General features: G+C 40.3%; 1 protein-coding gene across 7 annotated transcripts in view; it reads left to right on the top strand.

The window, feature by feature from the left end:
• Positions 1 to 23,384, top strand: part of MACIR (macrophage immunometabolism regulator) — a 41,445-nt gene extending 18,061 nt beyond the window's left edge. For 6 of the 7 annotated variants that reach the window (XM_007486249.2, XM_056824964.1, XM_056824961.1 and 3 more), the window contains one exon: positions 20,842 to 23,384. In XM_007486249.2, the coding sequence (XP_007486311.1) occupies positions 20,865 to 21,488 (624 nt within the window). In that variant the 5' untranslated portion in view covers positions 20,842 to 20,864 and the 3' untranslated portion in view covers positions 21,489 to 23,384. Of the gene's footprint in view, positions 1 to 16,601; positions 16,976 to 20,841 lie in introns of those variants that run through there. The other variant, XM_056824963.1, reaches the window with a different exon arrangement.
• The last annotated feature ends 1,117 nt before the right edge of the window (positions 23,385 to 24,501 follow it).

The following is a 24,501-nucleotide window of genomic DNA, read 5'->3' as shown; positions in this document are numbered from 1 at the left end:
GTTTTTGTGGACCTACTATGTGCCAGCGCCTGGGGTGGAAAACCAGAGGAAAGAAAGGCAGCCCTTGGCTCAGGAGCTTAGAGTCTGACGAGGGAAGGCAGGAAGTCTCCAAGAAGGGCCCCCAGAAGGGAAAGGTGGGGGTGTCCGAGCTGAGCTCCTGCATCTGCTGTGTGGCCACACTTGCCTTCTGTCCATGTTCCTCATGGCTCGCTCCGGCTCTCGGCAGCTCCTCATTTATACCTCAGAGAATCTTTGTCTTCCTTTAAGAAACAGCTAGGGGGCAGCTGGGTGGCTCAGGGAATGGCGAGCCAGGCCTAGAGACGGGAGGTCCTGGGTTCAAATCTGGCCTCAGACCCTTCCCAGCGGTGTGACCCTGGGCAAGTCACTTGACCCCCATGGCCTCGCCCTGACCACTCTTCTGCCTTAGAACCAACACCCGGTATTGAGTCCAAGATGGAAGGTGAGGGTAAAAAAAAAAGATACAGCCCAGGCTTCTACTGCTATTGCCATCTCTTCTAATTATCTTGTATTTCTGGGTATCCTTTCCACAGCCGGGGGGCGGGGGCACAGAAAATCTGTGTAAAATGTCTGGCCCTCCCTTCAAAACAGAAAATCTACATGTTTTTTCTTTTTCTTTTATGGAGTGTGTCTAGTACCTTATTATACAATTTAGTAAAAAATATTTCTAGATTAAATAATAAAAAAATTAAATAAAAAATAGATTAAATAAACAAATAAGTGTTATTGAGAATTTTTCACAAACTTCAACTCTTTAAAAATTTTCGTTTTAAAGAGAATTTATATTGTTAGGATATTAAAAGGTAAACAGTGATATTTGCATATAATGCCATACATTTTTAATGCATTTCTGAGTTTCTAAGCTTTTTCTGTGTCATCTGTGACTTCTGCAAAACTTCTCAAAAACGCTGCTTAATGTCTTGTGCTGACCCACAGTATATGAAAAAGTGGAGAAAGTTGTGCGGTGGGGGGGATTCCCCGTGCTCTGTGTATACTGATGGACATGCGTCTCCTCTGTTAGGGTAGAAGGCCTTGAGAGTTGGAATTGCTTTATTTTTTGTCTTTGTATTCATCTTCAACATCTATCTTCTGGCCTGATGTTGCTCGGCACATAGTAGGTGCTTACTAAGTGCTTGTTGGTTGATTAGCAGAAGTAGGTAAGCTGGCCGCAGAGAAAGAACAGGGACACGTGCGAGAATAAACAGACAAAACGAGAATACATATCTTTGTGCATCTTAGTAGCCACGAACAAGCTTTGTTGCATTTGATCTAATATTGGAATTGCTCCTCAATAAGGATGGCATGAAGTTAGTCGGATGCGCCCTTGCACGGTTATGTTTGTGCTTAAGAAGGGACACGGTACGAAAGGGGAGTCGGGGTGGAGAACCTTCGTGCAGGAGTTAGCAAACCTGAAGTTTAAGCTGGGTGACCTTGACCAACTCACCTCACCTTCTGTGAGCTTGATGATTCAGCCCCTTGTAGAGTGCTCAACTGACTCGGATTACATTTAACTTGATTTTCCAGCTTTTAGTTTTAGTTCTGAATTCCCTGGCACTTCCCCACCCATTGAGAAAGCAAGAAATCGGAAGAACACCAATTCTACATCATGGATTTGATTTGAAAAGGCTCTGGTGACCTCTTAACGACCTCCTGCCAGCATATGCCTTAATGATGCTGTTTTTTAAAACTAGTATTTTATCCTCCCTCAATTACATGTAAAAACAATTTTTTAACATTCATTTTTTAAAGTTTTGAGTTCTAAATTTTTTCCCTTTTTCCTTCTCTTCCCCCTCCCTGAGACAGTAAGCAACCTGATATGGGTATGCGTATGCACACACATATGTTGTATGTGCAATCCCGTAAAACATTTTTCCACATTGGTCATTTCGTCCACAAAAAAGAAGCAAAATATAGTACGTTTCAGTCTGCATTCATTCTCCATTGGTTTTTTCTTGGAGGGCAGATGGCATTTCTCATCATTAGTCTCCGAGATTGAGAATTACTAGGTCTTCAGTTCATCAAGAAATGTTGCCGTCACTGTACCATGTTCTTCAGGTTCTGCTCACTTCACTGTATGTCAGTTCCTGTAAATCTTTTCAGATTTTTCTGAAATCATCCTGCCTATCGTTTCTTATGGCACAACAGTATTCCATCACGATGTGTTCAGCTATTCCTTTTTGATGGAGAACCCCTCAGTTTCCTTCATTATGTCTTTATGTTCTGTCTACTTGAGATCTATTTTTAATATTGGATACAAAAGCAGAAAAATCTAGCCCAGAATATGAATTTTTTTTATATCTGGGAGTAAATTGAACATGTAGGATGCAAAAAGAGGCATTATTTTTTCCATAAAAAGTATATCCTAACAGGTGTAAAACATTGATGATTTTCAGATTTGGTTGAAGCAGAGCTGTACACATCCCCAACACACTTCTTGATCATTGCCTCTTGAACTGTGCCTTACAGATAAAATTCTACCACACATTTGCTACAACTGGAACAATTGAAGTCGATTTGAGCAGAGTTGCCATACTATGAATGAAAATGTTTATTTGTGTGCTCAGACAGCCATTGTTAAACAGAAGCCTTTATGAAGGGCTTGCCATGGGCTGGGCATAGAAATATTCCAAGTGGAAAGAGGCTCTGCCCTCCAGGTGTTTGCTTCCCAATGGGGGGTGAAATGGAGGGGAGGGTGCTGGTGAAGACTAGGAATCTGGTGCAGAGCCAAGCCTGGAGAGGAATGAGAATTGCCGGGCATGAGCACCGGCCTCAATGAAAGGGTCTAGGAGGAGCCAGAGATGGTGTAGGGGACTGCCATGTGTGAACTCCAGACCTGGAGTGAGCTTTCAGGATGAAGCAGTTTTTTGTTTAGGGTAGAGGAAGTCTAGAATGTAAGGAGGTGTTAGGGGTAACATTTAGGGTTGAGACTGAATATGTTTTTAGTTGGTCGCCAGGGATTTAAATGCTAAATCCCAATGAAATACTCAAGTCAGAATGGAATTTTATGGTGGTTTATTTACAATAGAAGGAAGAAATTTAGAATGAGAGAGAGAGGGAGAGGGAGAGACGGGGAGAGAGGGGAAGAGGGAGAGGGGGAGAGGGAGAGAGGGAGAGGGAGAGGATAGCTGCCTGGGCCTGATCTGAACCCAGTGGGAGTTCAGAGGCCTCAGCCAAGGGGGTAGTCAGCCTTAACACTCACCATGTGATCATCTCAGGGAAGCAGTCTGAGGTCTCATGCTTGAGCTTCTCCAAGTCAAGTTCCACCTCCAACTCTCACTCACAAGAAGTGCTGCAAAATATAAAGACAGTTCTTTACGTCATTTCCTGTGTCTTACATGTACCCGTGGTGGCTTAAACTTGGGTTTGGACAGCCTAGGGGGTCAGTCAGTTGTTTTTGATTTGTCACTTGTTAGCACACGTGGGTCATAGACCTTCCTCCCCCACACCTAATCCTTAAGTGGTGTGTCTACATTCCTTGTTGCTAGAGTAAATCTAAAATTTACAGAGGAAAGAGGGACTTATTTTAAAATGTTATGATTATTTTAATTAATAAAATTAAAATTTATTTATCAGAAATAAAATGTTATTGATATTTTTTGCTTACCTTAGCCCCAATGTTCCTTGTCACTGACTTTCTATTTTAAGTATGGAATCAGGCTTGAATTTGCTTCTTTGGATGAAATTGTATTAAAACTAATGAAAAATAGAAATAATTTTCCATTTCCTCTTTTTCTCCCCTGCTTTGTGGGATTGGGGAGGGGGGAGTTTGTTAGTCAGGGCCATTCTCTAATAAGTTGAATGTATTAAATTCTTCAAGAATGATGGACTAGACTTCTCTGTAGAAATGATGGTAAAACTTAAGGCTTGAAAAAATGGACAAAGAGCTCTTTTACTTTTTTTTATCTTTATTCATTGTAGATGAAAGAGATGTGTAGTGTTTCTCCTATGCAAAGGTCTTAGTGGTACTTAAAATTGCCTCCAATTTTAATAATACTAAAAATATCATAGTTAAAGTGTTACGCTTCAGGCAAGTCTGTAAATTGGGATCTTTCTACAAGTAGAACTTATTCTTAATCTCATTTTCTTAGCAACAGATATTCTATAACTGGGTGACTTTTGTCGTAAGATAATGTCCATTTAAGAAAATAAAATAATGAGAATAATAACAGCTGGCATTTATCTATATGGAACTTAAGACTTCTGTAAAACTTAAGGTTTGCAAAGAGCTTTGCTTATATTCGCTCGCGTGAACTGGGCGCTCCTACAATCCCCATTTTACCAGATGATGAAACCGAGCTAGTCTGAGGCAAGGTTTAAATGGGAGCTTCCTGCATCTAGCTCGCTGCCGCGTGTAAACCCAGACACAAGCTGTCCATTTCTGAAGCCATCTTTATTGTGTAGCATCGTGGGGTCGCTCAAGTTGTCCTGGTCAGGAGCCCGGCCGCTTGGAGATGCAGGACCACGTCCAGACTAGGTCCCCGTTACCTTCCTCTTCGGTGCCTGGCGTGGGGCCTGTTACTGATCTCGGCTGGCCCAGTCGGGATCGGTGCCTCTGAGCCGGGCTGCAGCCAGTCTGCGAAGGCGACGCTTTGTTCTTCCACGTAGGAGGGAGTCGTCTGGGGCTCCTCGTCAGGGACCAAAGGCAGCAATCATCATCGAATCTGGATCTGTTCAGGCCCAGGCTGGGGCTATGCTGTGGTAGGAGGATTTAGATGACTGTTTATGGACTTTGTCTCAAAGTCATGGAGACAGGCACAAAGCAGATCAAATCTGGGAATTAAAGGAGAGGGAGGATTCGGGAGCCATTTTTTTTTGCACATTAAAGAAAAGATTATAAACAAATAGACACATTGTTTCGATACAAATACTAAAATCATGCAAAAATAAAGAACTTGTGCATACTTGCTTTCGTGGGCAAGTAGGATCCTTAAGGGAGATTTTCAGTTTGGAAGGTATTTCAAGCTTGCTTTTCTTTTTTCCATTCAGCCCTCGGACCATCTTGTAGAAAGTGTTTCTCAGGTGTCCACACTGATGAACGTGCTCTTCTTGGGGGTCCATATAAGTGCATGTTTTGATCTGGAAATAAGCGATTTCTCATCCTCATGATCTTTCTTTTGTGGATGCTAAAGACCTTGAGGGAAGTCTTGAAAGAACTCTTCCAGGAGGCCAGGCAGGGATCTGAGGCTGGATGCAATCGGCACAGGGTTACCCAAAACTGGAAGAACTCCCCATCAAAGTGGGGTCCCTCTTCAGCTTGGAGCCTGAGCTAGTCTCCTCCGTCCCAGTTGTGAAAACGGCAGTGAGCGTACTTCTCCCTGATTGATTCCTTTCTGATGTTTAGGATCCAAGACGTGTTCAAAGGGCTCTTTTTGGTATCTCTTTCAAGGAATCTTGAATGATTATTTTTCAGTTCATTTTAAGATGGTAAAAATGTTGAACACTGTAAAAGCCAATTAGCTTCCTGTGGCCCCTTTCATAAAGAATATTCTCAAATTGACGTAAATAGATGATTCCCATAAAGACTTGTATAGACAGAGTCGTAGGCATATGTAGGCTGATAGGTGTTGATGTTCCCTTAGTTCCCTTTCTTCTGTGCTAATAAGGTCTGAGATTCCCCTCCCAACACCTTTGAGATCTTTCCCTTTTTCAGATACCTTTCGGATCAGTCCTTCCATCTGACTGCTTTTCCTGCCTGACTTCTCTTTTGTGTTATTTCTACCTCTGTTTCTGCCATAGGACAGTGGATGCTGGGATGCTGGGGTCCCCGTGTGTTGGTTTCACTGTCCTGGGTGGAGAAAGCAGCTACAAATCTTTTCTATTTTCCTTGTGTCTTGCCCTCTTTACATTTCCCTCCTTAGGCGCTCTTTGGATGACTTGGCTCAGTGGACTATTTTGCAAAGACTTCTTTAAACTGACCTTTTGTACCTTTTGTAAAGATTAAAATTGATATCCAATAACTAAGTATTGTATTTTAAAAGTTTTATGAATAATAACTAAAGTAAAATAACTATCTAAACCCTGCCTGGTTGGGAGAGAAGAGAGCAAGAGGGAGGAGCTACGAACTTATAAAACAGTAATGTGACCACGCAAAGGTGGAGGTGCAGGAAAAGGGGTGCTGGGAGATACAGAGGAATTCTGGGGAATGCCGTTCAAAGGTTCTTTCTGCTTTATAAATTGATCCTGCTCATGAATGTCCATCATTCTCTTTATGTAAGATCCTATGAATGAGTTTATATTGTGACCCGGTGTTGCCATTCGCAGCCCTCTCCCATTTTAGCAATGCGTCCGATGGTTGCTGACTAATGTTGTTTTTGAGCTTTTGGGGTAATTACATTGGCTAAACTTCTGGATAACATTTTTATAGTCATTGTTGATGTCATTTCATCCTGCAGTCTTACTCTCCTTTTTGAATGTTTGTTACTTGTTTAAACGGTTCTTATCTTACACTTTATATATTTTTTCCATTATTGTTGTATTTGACTACTTTTTGTATTTAGCTCTGGTAAAATACAGTTTTCTATGTAGAGAATAGTAACCTTCAGATAACTCCCACACCAATCACAAGTCCTTTCCTGTCTGTTAGAATATAACCTACTTTGGTTTTTTGGCACTTTTTTTGGTATTTACCATTTCAAGCATTTATGAGTTCTTTTTTTTTTGAAGAAGTATTTATGTTAATATGATAGGTGTGTGTCTTCTGTGTAATCTACAAGACTTTGCCCTCCAAGGTGGAGTCAAGAGGGCGGCGTAGAGGCAGCAAATGTTCAGACCTCTGAAAGCCCTTCCTTACCGATTGTAAACTGAATGCTCCTAGGGGACTGAAAATCAAACCGAACAACAGGACAGATCCGGGGAACCCTCCTGCTGAACTTGACATAAAAGGTACCTCCCCAAAAGCCAGAATTTGAGAACACCAGGTTTAAGGGTAAGGAAGAAGGAAGGTTCCGGGACTCCTCCCCCACCTAGAGCACTAAGCCTCCAGCAGTAGCTGGAACGTCTGGGCGGGCAAAGGCTCTGGTTTGGAGGGAGTACTTTGCGGGCAAAGCTGTGCCAAGCTCAGAGCATCCAACACAGGCAGTGGGGAAGCAGATAGAGGAGAAACCCAGAGCGCAGAGCGGGAGGCATAGTTGCAGCAGCAGAAGACTACCAGAAGATCATGACAAAAGAAAAAGCCTGGACATCATCCTACAGGAAATTATCCAAGAAAACTGCCTCGATATTCTAGAACAAGAAGGAAAAGTGGAGATTGAAAGAATCCACAGTTCACCCCAACTGACAACACCCAGGAATGTTATAGACAAATTAAAGAACAACAGACCAAAGAAAAGATATTATAAGCTGCCAAGAAGAAGCCATTCAGATACCATGGAACCACAGTGAGGATAACGCAGGATCGGGCTGCATCCACACTGAAGGACTGAAAAGCATGGAATATGATATTCCGGAAAGCAAGGGAACTAGGTCTACAACCAAGAATCAACGACCCAGCAAAACCGACTATATTCTTACAGGGGAAAGTGTGGTCATTCAACAAAATAGAAGAATTCCAAGCATTTGTAAAGAAAAGACCAGACCTGCACAGAAAATTTGATGCCCAAGCATAGAATTCAAGAGAATAATCCAAAGGTAATTAAAAAAGAGGGGAAAAAGAAAAACAAAAAACAAAACAAAAACACTACACTAGTGGGAGACCTGAACCTTCCTCTCTCAGAACTAGATAAATCAAACCAACACATAAATAAGAAAGAGGTAAGAGAAGTGAATGAAATCTTAGAAAACTTAGAGTTAGTAGATATGTGGAGAAAAATAAATAGGGACAAAAAGGAATACACCACCTTTTCAGTAGCACATGGTACATTCACAAAGATTGACCATGTATTAGGGCGTGAAAACATTGCAAACAAGAGCAAAAGAGCAGAAATAATAAATGCAAACTTCTCAGATCACAGTGCAATGAAAATAATAATTAGAAAGGGTACATGGAGAGGCAAACCAAAAATTATTTGGAAATTAATATGATTCTCCAGAATCAGTGAGTTAAAGAACAAATCATAGAAACAATGAATAACTTCATTGAAGAAAATGACAAGGATGAGACATCCTTTCAAAACCTATGGGATGCAGCCAAAGCAGTACTCGGGGAAATTCATATTCTTGAGTTCATATATTAACAAATTTGAGAGGGCAGAGGTCAATGAATTGGGCATGCAAATTAAAAAAACAGAAAGTGAACAACACTGAAGAAAAACAACTGCTTGATTACATGGGTTGAGGGGATATGATTGGGATGTAGACTATAACAACATGGAAATAGATTCTGATCAAGGACTCATGCAATACCCAGTGGAATTGTTCGTCAGCTATGGAAAGGTAGGGAGAGGAGAGGGAGGAAAAGAACATGATTCTTGTAACCAAGGAATAATGTTCTAAATTGACTAAAATTAATTTAAAAAAAAAAAGACTTTTCCCTCTATTATTCCATTTTCCTGAGCCTCACTTTCCTGTATATTTCTCCATACTCTTACCTTTTCCTTACTTTTGTGCCAAAGTTAGCAAGTAGTGTGTCTATAGATTGTAGTCTCATCAAGGCTTTGTGGACATCTTCAGCAAGTGATATTGGTGCCCAAGCTGCAATTATTTTCATGGTGGTCTCTTTAAAAACTCTTACCTTTCTTACTACAACATCTCCTTGATGAGCTGTTTTTTTATTACCTCTGGGTCCATCCACTCCTTTCTTTGCCTCACAAGGACCATCTTGCTAATTTACATCAGTTTCCTTTTATCTTCCATTTATGGCAGGAATTGCTTTGGTGTTCTACAAGACTGACATGATTCAGGTCCTTCAAGCAATATGTCTATCCTTAGTCAGATCTCATATTTTAATTGCAAGTACTGGGTCAGCTAGGTGGCTTAGTGGATAAAGAACCAGGCCTGGAGATGGAAAGTCCTGGGTTCAAAATCTGGCCTCAGACATGAGTGATCCTGGGTGAGTCACTTAACCCCAATTGCCTAGCCCTTACCACTCTTCTGTCTTTGGAACCTATACTTGGTATTCATTCTAAGACACAATGTAATAAAAAATAAAATAAAATGCAAATGTTCAAATTGAAATTTATGGATAGGCTAATAAAAACTGTGATGCTAAGCACTTCCTGCCTCCTTTTTTGCTCCTGAAGAACCGAAAGGAGGGCATACAAGATTAAGGGCTAAAAAAAGTTTTTTCTTTGTTTTATGGGTTGCTGTAGCCAAAAAAAAACATTCATTACAATGTGTCCAGCCTACTGGGAATGTGCCTTTCTTTAGTTAGCTAAGGTGAATCTTGGAACATATACTTGGCCTGTTTCTGGAACCACACTCAAAGCCTTTCTGGCATGGCAGAATCTATAATAGTTTATGCCCTCCTGGCATAGCCTTCCAGAACCTAGTCACCTCTCTCCCATGATGAAGCATCCACTAGACTTGGTAACTGCATAACTGCTGGTAAATGAAGTCTCTAAGCAAAAGGACCCCTCAGTTTGCATTAGATTTACATTAGTTTAATTGTAAGTATATATCAAAGTAAGCTCATGTGAATGTAGGAATTAAATTTTTTTTCTCTTTGTGAAAGTGGGAAGAAGGAGGAGGGAGGATGCCTTCTTTACTCCTCATTGAAAGAAAGAGTGACCTTTTAATCAAAGTACAATAATTCATGTGCAGCACCTGATTAATGAATCGTTAGCAATACCTGCAAGAAGTGTCAAATACTGTTTACTTAAAGAACTTTATTAATGAAAAATTAATAGGATTATTTTAAAAAGTAGTTTACTTTTTTATACTATAATTGTCCTGGTTTCTTACTGAAATTTCTTTCATGTTCATTTTAGTAATTTCTAAGATCAAAAAAGTCATTCCAAAATATTTTTGTTCTTATATTTTGTTTTAGCACTCGTCATTCTCCCACCCCAGCCAATCAAACCATTTTCCTTGTAACAAGAAATAAAAAAGGGAAAATAAGTTGGGCCAAGTCACCGTAAGATCTCAATAATGTCAGAGTATGTACAGTACTGCATGGCTGTAGTACCTTCTGGAAAGAAGGAAGCGAGACGTTCATTTCCTTAACTTTTCTAGGATCAAACCTGGTCACATGTGTAAAACATTCAGTTCTTTTTGTCCTTTCCAGTGACATTATTGCCATCATTATACATATGCTATTTCTCTTGGACCTACTTATCTCATTTTAAATCAGTTCATTTAAGTCTTTCCATGTTTCTCTGAATTCTTCATACAGTAAGATTCCATTATATTCCTGTATTGCCGTCTATTTAGCCCTTACCAGATGGATGCCACTTTGCCAAATAGTGTGGCCATGAATACGTTAGTGCACGGGAGAACTTTCTTCTGTCTCGGACCTCTGTGGGTCGTTGCCTAACATGGGGATCTCTGTTTTAAAAGGTCTGGACATTTTTGTTATTTCACTTCTAGAAAGGTTGAAGCAATTCAGTAGCCTCCTTAGTTCTATATTCGTGTCGTTGTCTTTTGAAGTCTCCAACATGAACATTTCCATAGTTTGTCTTCTTGGTCTGTTTGTTAGATGTTAGATGAAAGCTGAATTGTTTTGGTTTGCATTTCTTTTAGTATTATAATTATTTACATAATTAATAATTAATATAATTATTTATTATTATTAGTGATTGGCAGCGGTCTTTCATTGATTGCTAATACTCTGTAACTTTTTTTTTAAAGAACTTGTTCTTTGTTTATCAATTAGAAAATAGCCCTTGGTCTTATGTATTTGTGTCAATCCGTCAATGAACTGGACCTCAGACTCTTATCAGAAATATTTGATACAAAGTGTTTTCCCTCCCAAATAGTAAGAACCCTTAAATAATGTCATCAAGTCCATATACTTTAGCTTAATTACGTAAGTTTAACGTACACAAGACCAAGAGCTATTCTCTCATTGATAAGTAAAGAAGATGCATCTCGCTCTTCCCTTTTTTAGCATTTCCTTCTTGATTTTGTGGTTGCTAAATAGCAGTACTGTTTATTTTTGCATTCAGTTGGAGAGTACACCCAGGATTTCTGGAGGGCTTGCTTTGTCTTTGCTCTTTTTATGATGCGCTTCTTGTAAATGCCTTTACTTTGAAGTAAGTAAGCGTGTCCTCTGCTTGACTGGAGTACCTGGAAACGTACCATTGAGAACTTTGAGCTGGAGTTCATGGAATGTGGACCCATAAAGTACGTTGAACCTGGGGAACCCAACCTGAAGGTACCGATGGTGTGTGGGGGCTCGGCATACCAGACGACAAGGAAGCCTTGTGCCTGGACTGGATGAGTACATCAGGCCCTCGACCCGGCTGCACATTCAAAAACGTCACACAAAAGGAAATCGGTTCTGTTTTAATAGGAAAGAGAACACTTACTGATAGGGGGCTTCCTGTTCCCCACTGCCCCAATTTTTGTTTATAGCCAAGCCACCAGACTCGTAGAGATCGCTCTCATACTTATAAAGCCTTTCCATTATTTAAAAAACTCTCTTGTCTTAGGAACTACTCACAGACAGAAGGGCAAGGCTGGGCAGACAGACTTACATGACTTGCCTAGTGTCACACAGTGACGAAGTGTCTGAGGCTAGATTTGAACCCCTCTGAAGCGGAGTTAGGGAATATTCTAGCTTTAAAAGCTAATCCAGAGTTTATTGATCCTTGAGGCTAATGGAAGATGCTGGAGTTTTCTGAGTAGGGAGAAAGACAAGATCAGATCTGCATTCAAGAAAAAAAAAATCACTTTATTCGCAGTGTAGCAGATGGGTTGGAGTGTTGAGAGATTTGAGGCCATTGAGATGAGCTAGGAAAGAGCTGATGGAGGGGACCGAACTAAAGCGGTATCTGGGTGAGTAGAAAGGAGAGTTTGGAGCTGAGGGATGATTTTTAAAGTAAAAGGCGGCCACTGAAGCATGACCAATAAATGTTAGATACTCCTTGGCGGAATAGGGCCTCTAAGGGGGGAATTTTGCTCAAATGTTCTAAAATAGTAAACAAATACTAAGCACAGCAAAATCTTGTATTTTCTACATCTGGTAGTCAGTTGTGTGATGACAAAGATGTAGCTTCTTGTAGAATAATACTTGCAAAGGCTGACCTTTTCCTACTGATAAGCTCATTTAGGATGACCTCAGTGTGCATGTAGATGGTTCTGTCCATTGATCACTATTCTTAATTATTGAAAAGCCAGTTTTTGTTTTCGATCGAATATTTCTTGGGTAACATCCTTTATTATGTATTATCCTTTATTATGGAGTTCTTCATTGGTATTGTCTACTTGCTCATTGTTAAAGCCTATTTACAATCATCGTTGTACTATTTTTTCCTCTTTTTTAAAAAATGAATTTATTTAGTCAATTTAGAACATTATTCCATGGTTACAAGAATCATATTATTTCCCTCCCTCCCCTCCCCCACTCTTCCCATAGCCGACACACAGTTCCACTGGGTTTTACATGTGACCTTGATCAGAACCTATTTCTATGTTGTTGGTGTTTGCACTAGGATGATCATTTAGAGTCTACATCCCCAGCCATATCCCTTCGACCCATGTAATCAAGCAGTTGTTTTTCTTCCATGTTTCTACTCCCAGTTTTTCCTCTGAATGTGGATAGTGCTCTTTCTCATAGATCCCTCCAAGTTGTTCAGGATCATTGCCACTAATGGAGAAGCCGATTACATTCAATAGTTCCACAGTGTATCAGTCTCTGTGTACAATGTTCTCCTGGTTCTGCTCCTCTCACTCTGCATCAGTTCCTGGAGGTCGTTCCAGTCTCCATGGAATTCCTCCACTTTACTATTCCTTTTAGCACAATAGTATTCCATCACCAACAGATACCACAATTTGTTCAGCCATTCCCCAATCAAAGGGCAGCCCCTCATTTTCCATTTTTGGCCACCACAAAGAGCGCAGCTATGAATATTCTTGTACATGTCCTTTTCCTTATCTCTTTGGGGTACAAACCCAGCAGTGCTATGGCTGGATCAAAGGGCAGACAGTCTTTTAGCACCCTTTGGGCATAGTTCCAAATTGCCCTCCAGAATGGTTAGATCATTTCACAACTCCACCAGCAATGCATTAATGTCCGACTTTGCCACACCCCCTCCAGCATTCATTACTTTCCTTTTCTGTAATGTTAGCCAATCTGCTAGGTGTGAGGTGATACCTCAGAGTTGTTTTGATTTGCATCTCTCTGATTATAAGAGATTTAGAGCACTTTTTCATGTGCTTATTAATAGTTTTGATTTCTTTAACTGAAAAATGCCTGTTCATGTCCCTTGCCCATTTATCAATTGGAGAATGGCTTGATTTTTTGTACAATTGATTTAGCTCTTTATAAATTTGAGTAATTAGACCTTTGTCAGAGGTTTTTGTTATGAAGATTGTTTCCCAGTTTGTTGCTTCCCTTCTAATTTTGGATGCATTAGTTTTGCTTGTGCAAAACCTTTTTAATTTGATGTAATCAAAATTATTGTTTTTACATTTTGTGATTTTTCTTCTAGCTCTTGCTTGGTTTTAAAATCTTTTCTTTCCCAAAGACCTGACAAGTATACTATTCTTTGTTCACCTAATTTACTTATAGTTTCCTTCTTTCTGTTCAAGTCATTCACCCATTCTGAGTTTATCTTGGTGTAGGGTGTGAGGTGTTGATCCAAACCTATTCTCTCCCACACTGTCTTCCAATTTTCCCAGCAGTTTTTATCAAATAGTGTATTTTGGTCCCAAAAGCTGGGATCTTTGGGCTTATCATCGATTGTCTTCCTGAGGTCATTTACCCCAAGTCCATTCCAGTGACCCTCCTTTCTGTCTCTTAGCCAGTACCAAATTGTTTTGATGACCACTGCTTTATAGTATAGTTTGAGATTTGGGATTGCAAGGCCTCCTGCCTTCACATTTTTTTTTTCATGATTTCCCTGAATGTCTTTGATCTATTTTTTCCTCTTAATGGTACTTATTTCTAATTTTTCACAATTGATTGTGGTCTCTAATTTGCTTCTAATTTTCTAACCCAGTACCACCAGAAATACACTGGTATTACAAACATGGGCATTTGTATCAGGGAGAAGTTGGGGGCCATTAAAGGAACCCTGAATTTCCCAAAAGTAATCTAGCCTAGTATTCACTTTACTTATTCTCATTATTGGGGCTGAGCTCCATGTCCACCTGCAGTATCTGTCCAAAGGATGTCAAAGGGATCCGGATGATGTAATTGTAATCTTGATTCTGAGTGGAAGCCAAGGCTATTGGCAGTTGCCCACCATATTGCATCAGACTAGGTATAGTGGTCTGAGCTCTTCTCGTGGCGAAACCATTGGAGAGAAAGAAGGCCTGAGGTTTCCAAGTTCATTCCTGAGATCCATCATGTATCATCTATTCGTCTTCCTTGGAGAGAGTTCAACCACTACCTCATGGGTTAGTGCCAGCCGAGCATTTCCATTTGAATGTCCTTAGACAGCTAAGGACACCAGAATTGCAAACAGCAGAGCCATCCTTGAGTTTTCTTTTCTCCTCTCCATCCAGTTAACGGGGCCTATACGTTCTTTTTCCTGTTCTCCACTATGAGCTATAAATATGTATATATACACTGCATATAACCACATATTGATTTATGATGACTCTACTCGCTTCTTAACGGCGTTCCCTGCTTGTATTGTCCTTCCCTCTAATCTAGACTGCACAATGCTGCCAAGTTAATCTTCCTCAAATTTTAAAACACTCCTTTCAAGTTTTTTCCCTTCTGTCTGTAAAACCTTTAGTGGTTCCCCAGGACTGCGAGATAAAGTCTAGACTCCTTCAACCAGACATCCAAGACCCTTCATATTCCTGTCCCAGCTTAGCTTTTCAATAGAATTTCTTGATATTCTTCTACATGAAACATCCATTTCTGCCCAATCATTTGACTTATTTCCCCCAAGACCCTTTGTGTCTTTCTGCTTGTACACCTTTGCGCCGTCTTTGTCCCAAGTGCTCTCTCCCCTTTGCACCGAGGCCTTCCTAAAGAGCCATCTTAAAATGTGCTCCTTCATGATGCTTTTCTCCATAAACACCCACATCCTCCTGAAGTGATCTCTTCCTCCTCTGAGATTCCAAACACTTATTGTTTATACCGTTCAATTTGCAGTTAATTGTGTGCTGCTTTGTGACATCTATTGTTCTTGTGGACTGTTATTTGCTTTCTATTTTTATGTAACTTCTCATCTATTTGTTTTGTTTCCTCAACTAGATTTTTACTTCCTTGAAAGCACACTCTCTATTTTGTACTTCATTAGCTCTTATGCCACCTAACACAGTAACCGTTACTCAAAAATACACATTTTTACATTTTATTTTTCTTCTCAGTTCCCCTGAGGACTTACAAGTAGAAGTTAAAATATGCCAGTATATATACAAATAGGAAATAATTCAGCTTGAGATTTGGTCAGGGTAGTGAAAAATGTCCATTTGGGTTAGAACTTTTAAAATTTAATGTCTTATGCCCCAATTCTCAAAAATTTATTTGAGGAGGTTTAAACAATTAAGATTAGATTTAACTTGAAAGGCATGTGCCTTAGTCAACTGGACTCAATCACGGTCACTTAAGAATTGTCATTCAGTGCCCTTTTCATCTTGTCTCCTCATTGACCTTCCTTGCTCGCAGATTCTTGGTCTCATTCCCTGGGCAGGATGTCTTTTTAGTCAAACTCATGCTCAGATAGGACCCGCCTACCTATCATTCAGCCTTCACTGGGACTTCTTGAGAAGGCGGGCCGGGGCTAAGTAGGGGCCAAAGCTTTCCCACAAGCGTTCCTTCTGTTGCTTCTGCCCTTTGCTGCTCTGGTGCCCAGTGGAGTCGCCCTCACCCGTGCGCCCTGCCAGGCTGCTCTCTGTCCTTGGACACCCCCTTCTGCAGGCAGCTCTCGCGGGCCTGCCGTCCCACTGGTTGTCTTCTGGACCCCGGCCGTGGCCGCGCTCTGTGCTCCCGCTGGGGCGCTCCCTTGAGTGTAGTCTGCACGGCACTGGCTGTTGTCCTTCGGCAGGCTACTCCGTTAAACTTGTCGCTGCTGCAGCGGAGCATTCACCAGTGTGGGACCGTCCCTGCCCACGTGTTGGGGGTCTGGACCGCCTCTTCCTCCTGCCTTGGACAAGCGCACCGTGCTCGCCGACAACCCGCCATAACAGCAGCCCGTAAACCGCACAGCCATCCGGTGAACGTCGGGGCTGGCGCTGGATCCGGTGCCGTCAGTAGGTCTGAATCGGCCCAGCGGGGCGTGTCGAATGACCCAAGAGGCTTCGTCGATTTCAGAGAATGTGTCACGTGGTCTGTGGCGTCTCCTCATTTGTCAGATCAGCGCGGCATGATCTGTTCTTGTTGGCCCACGTGATTACCTTTGAAATGGCCCCGCGCTGCCTCCGAGCTCTTCCTCTGGCTTCAGGCCCAGGTTCCGCGCCTGCCCCTTCCTGAGCGCGGAATGCGGAGACCAGGGGCACCTTCGCTAGGTCAGCTCGGTGTGGTTCTCTTCTTAGACTGACTCGGCTTCATTTGCAGCTGACCGTTACTAGTGATAGTCACTCATCAGTCTCTGTCAGTAGACGCTCATTAAGTCTTCTCTCTGCCGGGGCGGGCTAAGTGCTGGGGATGCACACACAACCCGCGATCTCGGGGAGCTCAGAGCGTGGGCCGACGGAGGCGACACCGTGAAGTACTGAGGGGTGAACCAGTGCCAGGAGGGGTGCCTGGGGGGTCATTCATGGCCGGAGAGCCAGGAAGACTCCTGCCCAAGGCGTGCTGTTAAATTACAGGCTGTGTGCAGAGATGACGTCACAAGATAGAGGCAGAATAAATTCAGTGCGAACCCCTCAGCGGTATGCAGAGACTTTGTGCCACGGAAACGTTGAAGGAGTCCTCCTTGATAACTAGATCGTTAGAGCCAGGATCTTGTTCTCCCACAGATGGGTCGGTATAGTTTTAAAATGATAGTATTATGTGTGTATGAAATGTTTCCCGTTATAGCAAAGGCAAAGATAAAAGGGTCTAAATGATCTTGACATTCGGAATGGGCAGGATCTGAATTGATGACCTTTTAATATGTTTGCAGCTTAGCAACTAAAAATCCAGCAAAACTCTTGGTGAGGAGGGAAACATCCTTTCCATATTATTCATATTATTAGTATTAGTTCATAAAAATGTGCTGATATTTCAAGGCATAAATCTTCACCTTTGTGTGCGTTGCACAGTAAATGCCAGCATATTATTTGATTTTCCACACTATGCCAGTGGTATCATGCCATTAAAGTGCCATTAAATACAGGTGAAACCCTGCTTTAAGAAAACACTGACAGGTCTCGTTTGCCGTCAGTGTTAATGCTGGATTTAAAGGCAAAAAACAGGCGTCCAAGGTCTTTGGCACTCTGTATTCTGTGTGACCTTGGACACGTCATTTTATACCTGAGCCTCATTTTCTTCCTCTGTAAAATGAGGATGATGACCTTTGCAGCACCTTCACAATTGTGGGAATATTTATATTTTAAAGCCTTGAGGAGCTCCAGAGAAGAGTGACTTCAGAATGTAGGCAAAGGGTACCTTCTAGTGAAATGACAGTCTGAGCAACTGTGAATTGCCGCATGTATAACCAAAATGAATTGTGAATTTTGAGAGAACTAGTCTATGATAAAACAGGCTATAATTAGTCAGAACGTCATGGCAGTCCGAGGCTCAGATGACAGCCGATCTTGCCCTGACCGGCAGTCTCTTTTTCTAGATGCTGGCTAGAATTTGATCGTGTTACAGGCGCAGCTCTAGTAGGAGGCTGGCTTAACTCTAATGACCTGGTGACAACTATTGCTTTTCCTTCTGTAAATAAAAGAGGGGAGCTGTGCTTTCTGCTCTGGTTTGCTGATGTAAGAGTTTAGTGGCTTTGGGTTCTCATGTCAGAGAAAGATCAGTTGGGAAGTTATTGTTTGATGAGAAAATTCCTCCCACCGAATGCCTCAAAACATCAAGTTCCTTTTTTAAACAAACTTTCTTAGTATTACCTACATTATAGTAACTTATTGACCGGTCCATTTGGGATTGTAAACCCTTTGGACAAGCAGAGATGACTTTATCTTTGCATTTTCTGATAGGAAAAGGTTTTATAACCAAACTGTAACAAGGCAATATGGAGTACAATCTAAAGCTGCTCTGACTCATTTATGGCAAAACAAAGTTCTAACTACAATTCCGGATATCCAGGAAGATCATAAAGAGCTTTTACTTGGCAATTAATTCTATTACCGCGACATTTCAATATATAGGAACCCAAAGGAATTGTATGAAAGAAAATTTCTGTTACCTAGTTTTGGACACGACTCTCTCCCAGTTCAGCTCCTTGTCTAACTGTTCCTTCTTAGTCTCGTTGGCTGGTTTATTCCGACCAAACTGCACACTGTATGTGTTCACCGAGGTTCTGTACTGGACCATCTTCTCTTCTCTCTTCTTCTCCCTGGTACCTTCATCAGTCAAGAGGAGATTCCTCTTGTCTGTCGGTCTGTCTATATCCAGCCCTTTCCCACCCCCCTCTTTAGGCCTTCACCAGCCAGTTGCTTATTAGACCTTTCCAGATGCATCTTGAACTCTGCTCTAAATTTGAACTCGTTATCCTTCTCCCCAAACCTTTCTCTCAACAAAACGTCCCTAATTCTGTTGAAATAGTATCTCTGGAGCCTCAAACTTGCCATCTCAGCATTATCCTGAATGCCTGCATCTCAAATTAGTTAACAGCTTTTGCCATTTTTCTGTTTGATACATGTCTTATATGTGACGTCATTCCATTCACGGATCTAGATTATTGTAACAGTTGGTTATCTTTGAAATATAACTCGTGATTGATTGAGGGACCTTTCAGTGGGGTTTCAGGAAACCTGGTAGACTTTAGGGAATGGCATCACAAATTGCCACTAAGTTCAGTTTTTTAAGAATACATTTATTATCTGTATATCTATCAGTTCCTTTAATAAATAGGTGCACAATTAATATTCTAACACTAAAACACAAAAGTGAAAACAACAACAAACTGGTTTTATGTGCATAACTCATTGGGAATAGAGAAAAAGGAAAAGGACCCTTGCCAATTTCTGTTTTAGGGGGAGATGGATAAAAGGTTATAGAGCTAAATTTAAAGATTAAAGAGATGATAATTAACTATTTTTCTCATTATAAGCACAATTTAGAAGTGATCGGCCTCAGATCCTTTTTTGGACTGGGGAGAGTTATTCTTGCCAAATTAATTAACGGGAAATATTGGTTGATGTCAATATTGAGCTGAATCCTTAGTTTAGATCAGATGCATGAAAAGAAAGCTGTGAATTCTAAGTAATTGGAAAAACAATGGTAGTTCAAGAGAACAGATAAAAAACAACTTCCTCCCTTTGACAAAGATGAGGGGGCATTTTTGGAGCAGAATTTTGTATATATTGTCAGATATTGTGATTTTGTTTATGCTTAGTTGTTTTTTCTTTGTTTAAAAAAAGGAAGTTTTCATCTGAAGGGATAGTGAGGTCAAGGCACTCAAAACATTTTTTCTTTTTTTTTAATTGAAAAAAAATTTAAATTAATTTAGAATATTTCCCATGGTCACATGATTCATGTTCTTTCCCTCTCCTCCTCCCCTCCCCCCATCCCCAGCCTATGCACAATTCCACTGGGTTTTATATGTGTCATTATGGATCAAGACCTATTTCTATGTTATTGATAATTGTACTTAGGTGATTGTTTAGCGTCAATATCCCAGTCTTATCCCCAGCAACCCATGTGATCAAGCAGTTGTTATAAAACATTTTTTAAAAAATCAGATTCCTGAGAATCTAGAATTATATATTTTTATTTTACACTACACAAATTTGAATGTAATCTGTATTAATAACAATTTCATCGCTCTCTTAAATCTAGACAATCAATGAAACAACAAATAAAGGCTTAATTTATGATATTTGTCATTTCCTGAGGTCTAAATGCCGATTCTGAAATTTTAACAATCAGCTCTCATGAGACAATACAAGCTTAGAATGTTTTTGAGGAATATAATTTGATACCTTTCTAAAATTTTGTTTACTTACATTTTAATTTGGGGGCAGTGAATAGAGCATCAGACTAGAGGAGGAAGCCCTGAGTTCAAATTCAACCCTAAACACTAGTAATCTCTGTTTGACCTCATCACCTCATCTCCAAAGTGAGGATAAAAATAGCACCTACTTCCTAGGGTGGTTGTGAAGGTCAAATAGGACAGCAATTATGAAGCATTTAATGCAGTGCATGGCACCTAGTATGTGCTTGGAAAATGATAGCTAGTAGTAGTAGCAGTAATAGTTGTAGTAGTAGTAGCAGTGGCAGTAGCAGTAGAAGCAGTACCAGTAGTAGTGGCAATAGCAGTAGAAGCAGTAGCAGTAGTAGGAGGAGGAGCAGCTGCAGTAGCAGCAAGCTTTGTCAATGCTAGATGTTATTATTAATAACATCCATTATTAATTACTTGTTATTAATAAATAATAATAATAATAATAAATCATGATATGCAGGATGCTGACCGCTGCACTAAGAATTCTATTTCCCCCCCTGTTTTTGTCATTCTTCACAACTAAACATTTTGGAAGGCCTACTTCGGCCCTTGGTTTCTTTTATGTGGCGGGTAGAGGCATAGCAGCCACTTTGTTCCGGGCGCGCAGGTTGAAATCTGTCAGTGATTGACATCCAGTGTTAATGTCAGGTGCCTGGAGCCTCCCCGAGTGCTCTAACTCAGCTAAGCATTTCCTGTGCTCTCTTCCTAATCTGGTCTGTTTCATTTTCAGGGGTGTGCCGGCTGGTCCTTACAATGGAAATGGACATTAATGGCGACTCCAGAAGTACCCTCTCTACCCTTCCTTTACCTGTGTCCGAGGTAGGTTCCCCGGGGAAAGCGGAGACGGAAAAGCCTCGCTGCTCTAGCACTCCCTGCTCACCCATGAGACGGACCGTGTCGGGTTATCAGATCCTTCATATGGATTCTAACTACTTGGTTGGCTTCACCACGGGGGAGGAGCTCTTAAAGTTAGCCCAGAAGTGCACAGGCGGGGAAGAGAACAAGGGGGAGGCGGCGCCCACCGTGCGCTCCAAACAGCTCGAAACGGGACTCGCGCGCTCCTCTCGACTGTACAAAACCCGGAGTAGGTACTACCAGCCCTACGAAATCCCTGCTGTGAACGGAAGGCGGCGCCGGCGCATGCCCAGCTCAGGAGATAAGTGCACTAAGGCTTTACCTTATGAACCGTATAAGGCTCTCCATGGCCCCTTACCTCTCTGTCTCCTCAAAGGGAAGAGGGCCCATTCCAAATCCCTGGACTACCTCAATCTAGACAAAATGAGCATCAAGGAGCCGGCTGACACGGAAGTGCTGCAGTATCAGCTTCAGCACCTGACCCTGCGAGGGGACCGGATGTTTGCTAGGAATAACACATGAATCGCTCTGAGGGAGGGTCAGCGAATTCTGGGTTGGCGTCACTTGGCTGCAAACATCCGCTCTTGTACTGTAGAAGTGAATCTCCGGCATTCCAGGAGGTGATTCTCAGCTAAGTGTTCTTGAAGGGACAACGATGATGACGACAACATAATTTGAATAAAAATTTGAATATGGAAGCAAAATGACAGGTATCTGGGGGGAAAGTTATTCTAGAAAAAATGATCTCTAAGAAAACCGGAGTGACTTTCATTGGTAGGCATTACTTTGGGTAACTATTTAGGTAGCAAAAGCAGACTTCAATAGATAAATATAAAGTCTTTACGATGCTTTGAAATGCAACTTGGAGGTAAGGGATCTGCCTAGTTGTTGCTAACTCGGTATGACATACTGGAAATTTATATCAGATAAGTACTCGATGACTTCTTGATTTCTTTCTGTATTTTACTATGATATATAGAGTATATATGTATGGTAATGATATGTTTTTGAAATTGAGAACCTGAATATTGCTGTATTGGACCACTTTTTATTTTTAAAAGTTCAGTTGAAATGTTTTCTAACTGATTTTGCACTGGAAAAAATAACATTTCAGGTGGACAAGAAAATCTTTTTTCACTTGTTTCCATAATGTTATTGAACGATTTAAAAAAATTTCCTCTTGGAAATTCCTCGATCTTCCCTACTGTTGTAAAATATTTCTTTAACATATATCTTAATAAAATTAAGTTTGAGATACAAACTATTTATTTTACCATTTATGAGGGTAGACCTTGCCAGGAAGCTTACGGTAGGAGGCTTCCCAAGTTGAATTAAGTTCTTGTTGCTTCCAAATTTCTGATTTAAAATTCACCTGAAACATCATGAGGTACAGGATTTGTTTTGTTTTGTTTTGTTTTGTTGATTGTGGATTATAGTCATAATACTGACTGCATCTGAATCTTCAATGAGTGAAACTTTCAGAAATGAAGTCATGATTGCTATTACTGAATATTTAAATTAATATTGAAGTGATATCTTTCAGCATGGCATTAAATCATTTCAGTTTTTGCTGTGCATAGCACAGAACATTTTTCTTGAAAACCTAGCTTCTAAGATTAGTTTGAAGGCATAAAATGCTTCTGCAGTCCTAATGGGTTAATCCTGAATTAGCTAACAATTTATGTCAAATGCACTGGTTCCATTTGTGGCTGAAGAAATAATGTCCAAACATTAATAACGAATACTATCGAACTGAGCTTGAATATATTTTGAAAATGTATGTAACTTAACCTGTTTTGGTCAAAGTTCTATTTTTTTTTGGTGGGGAGGGGCAGTCTCTTAAAGGTGCAATTTATCACTGAAGTGGCATTTCTGGCAGCATTTAACATTTTGTTTTGGAAGGCTAGTGAATGATTTCAGGTTTAGGAAGCTTGTTTGTGAAATAGGGGCAGCTTTTAGTGGATAAACTGGTCATTCCTGGTGCAATTGCAACTTCTCTTTAACCAGACTGAATGAATAGCAAGCTCTGGAGCTGAGCTTGGGCTATGAAACACTAGGAATGCTTCTCACTTACTCATTGTTATTATACCTCCACTGTAGTAGTAAGCTACAGTCCAGAGCCTTGGAAGAGTTTGCCTCCATCCTGCTGATTTGATCAGTTGTTTTGCTGGAGATATTTTCAGCTTTTGTACATTTTCAAGTAAATTGCACCTTTTTAAACTGATCGCGTTAAAGAATAATCTCCAAGATAAACTATATATCTATACAGTTGTTAGTTTGACAAGAAATAGAATACTGTCAGATGCCAAAGAGAGGTGGGGTTTATGTTTAATGATTAAACAACCATTATTTATTGCTGATTTACCCTATGGAACTGTATTGTTTCTGGTTATGAAATAAAGGGATGATGCAAACGTGCATTGTTGTGTAGTATTTTAAGTGTGGGTTATTAGAAATGGATGAGCATATACTTCGAGATTGCGCTCATCAAAAGAGATTTCTGTTTAAAAAATTCATGTCGACACCTCTTATGATTTTAATAGGCATTACACCCGTTAGAAAACAAAACCTCGTCCCTATAAAGCCTGTGTGTACCTAACTTCCCCATCTGGCTCGATTTGTCATGACTGCAATCGAGAATTTATACACATAGATATATATGGGTATATGTACACGTAATATGAAATATACATGTAAGACATGTGAATTATATGTACATATATTCATGTGTAAATATATAAGTATACACATTCAAATGTATATACATATACACAAAATATAGAAACACGTATAAAATCTATCTACATTATTAAACTGAATATATATGTAAAGATACATGAAATATAGAAATATGCATATAAAAGAAATTAAGCATAATTTATTTTATATGTATGTTTTATATTATATATATGTACATATATAGATATGGATATACACCCTTTTCTTCTTAGGATGAGTACTGCATATGGATTCCAAGGCAGACATAATGGGGGTAAAATGATGTGCCTAACTAGTATATTGATTTAGAGCCTTGAACCCGAGAGACTACACTTCTCACAATCCCTTTTCCTTTTCTTGTTTGTGCATCTCCTTAGGTTGATGGAGGTTTTGGAGTTTCTGTTTTCTGCCCACACTTACTTTCTGGTTTTTGACCAGCGTAGAGGAAGGGGCGTCTCAGCTTTTCTGTGGCGTTACTTTCCCTTTGCTCTAAGTTGATTTTAATAAATAGTATTAAAATAATACTTGGAGTACCAAACATTAATTTTAATCTTTATACTAGAAACGATCTGAGGTCAGATTTGAACCCAGGCCCTCCACTGAACCCCATAACTGCCTCCTAAAATTATAGTTTACTAGCATGTGTGACATGGCATTCACAAAATGCTGAGTTCTCTAAATGACATTCTTGTCTGATTTCTTTTAAACCGGAAATCAGAATTTTCTGGACTTATAGTTAATATCTTGTGATACTTTCCAGATATTTTAACTTTGGTCATCATTATTAATTAGTTATTGCTAAGTCATAATAATAATT

Source organism: Monodelphis domestica, chromosome 3 (assembly GCF_027887165.1).
Source record: "Monodelphis domestica isolate mMonDom1 chromosome 3, mMonDom1.pri, whole genome shotgun sequence".
In the NCBI taxonomy this organism is placed as follows: Eukaryota; Metazoa; Chordata; class Mammalia; order Didelphimorphia; family Didelphidae; genus Monodelphis; species Monodelphis domestica.
Note: the sequence above shows the minus strand (reverse complement) of the source record. Positions and strands in the feature narration are given on the sequence as shown.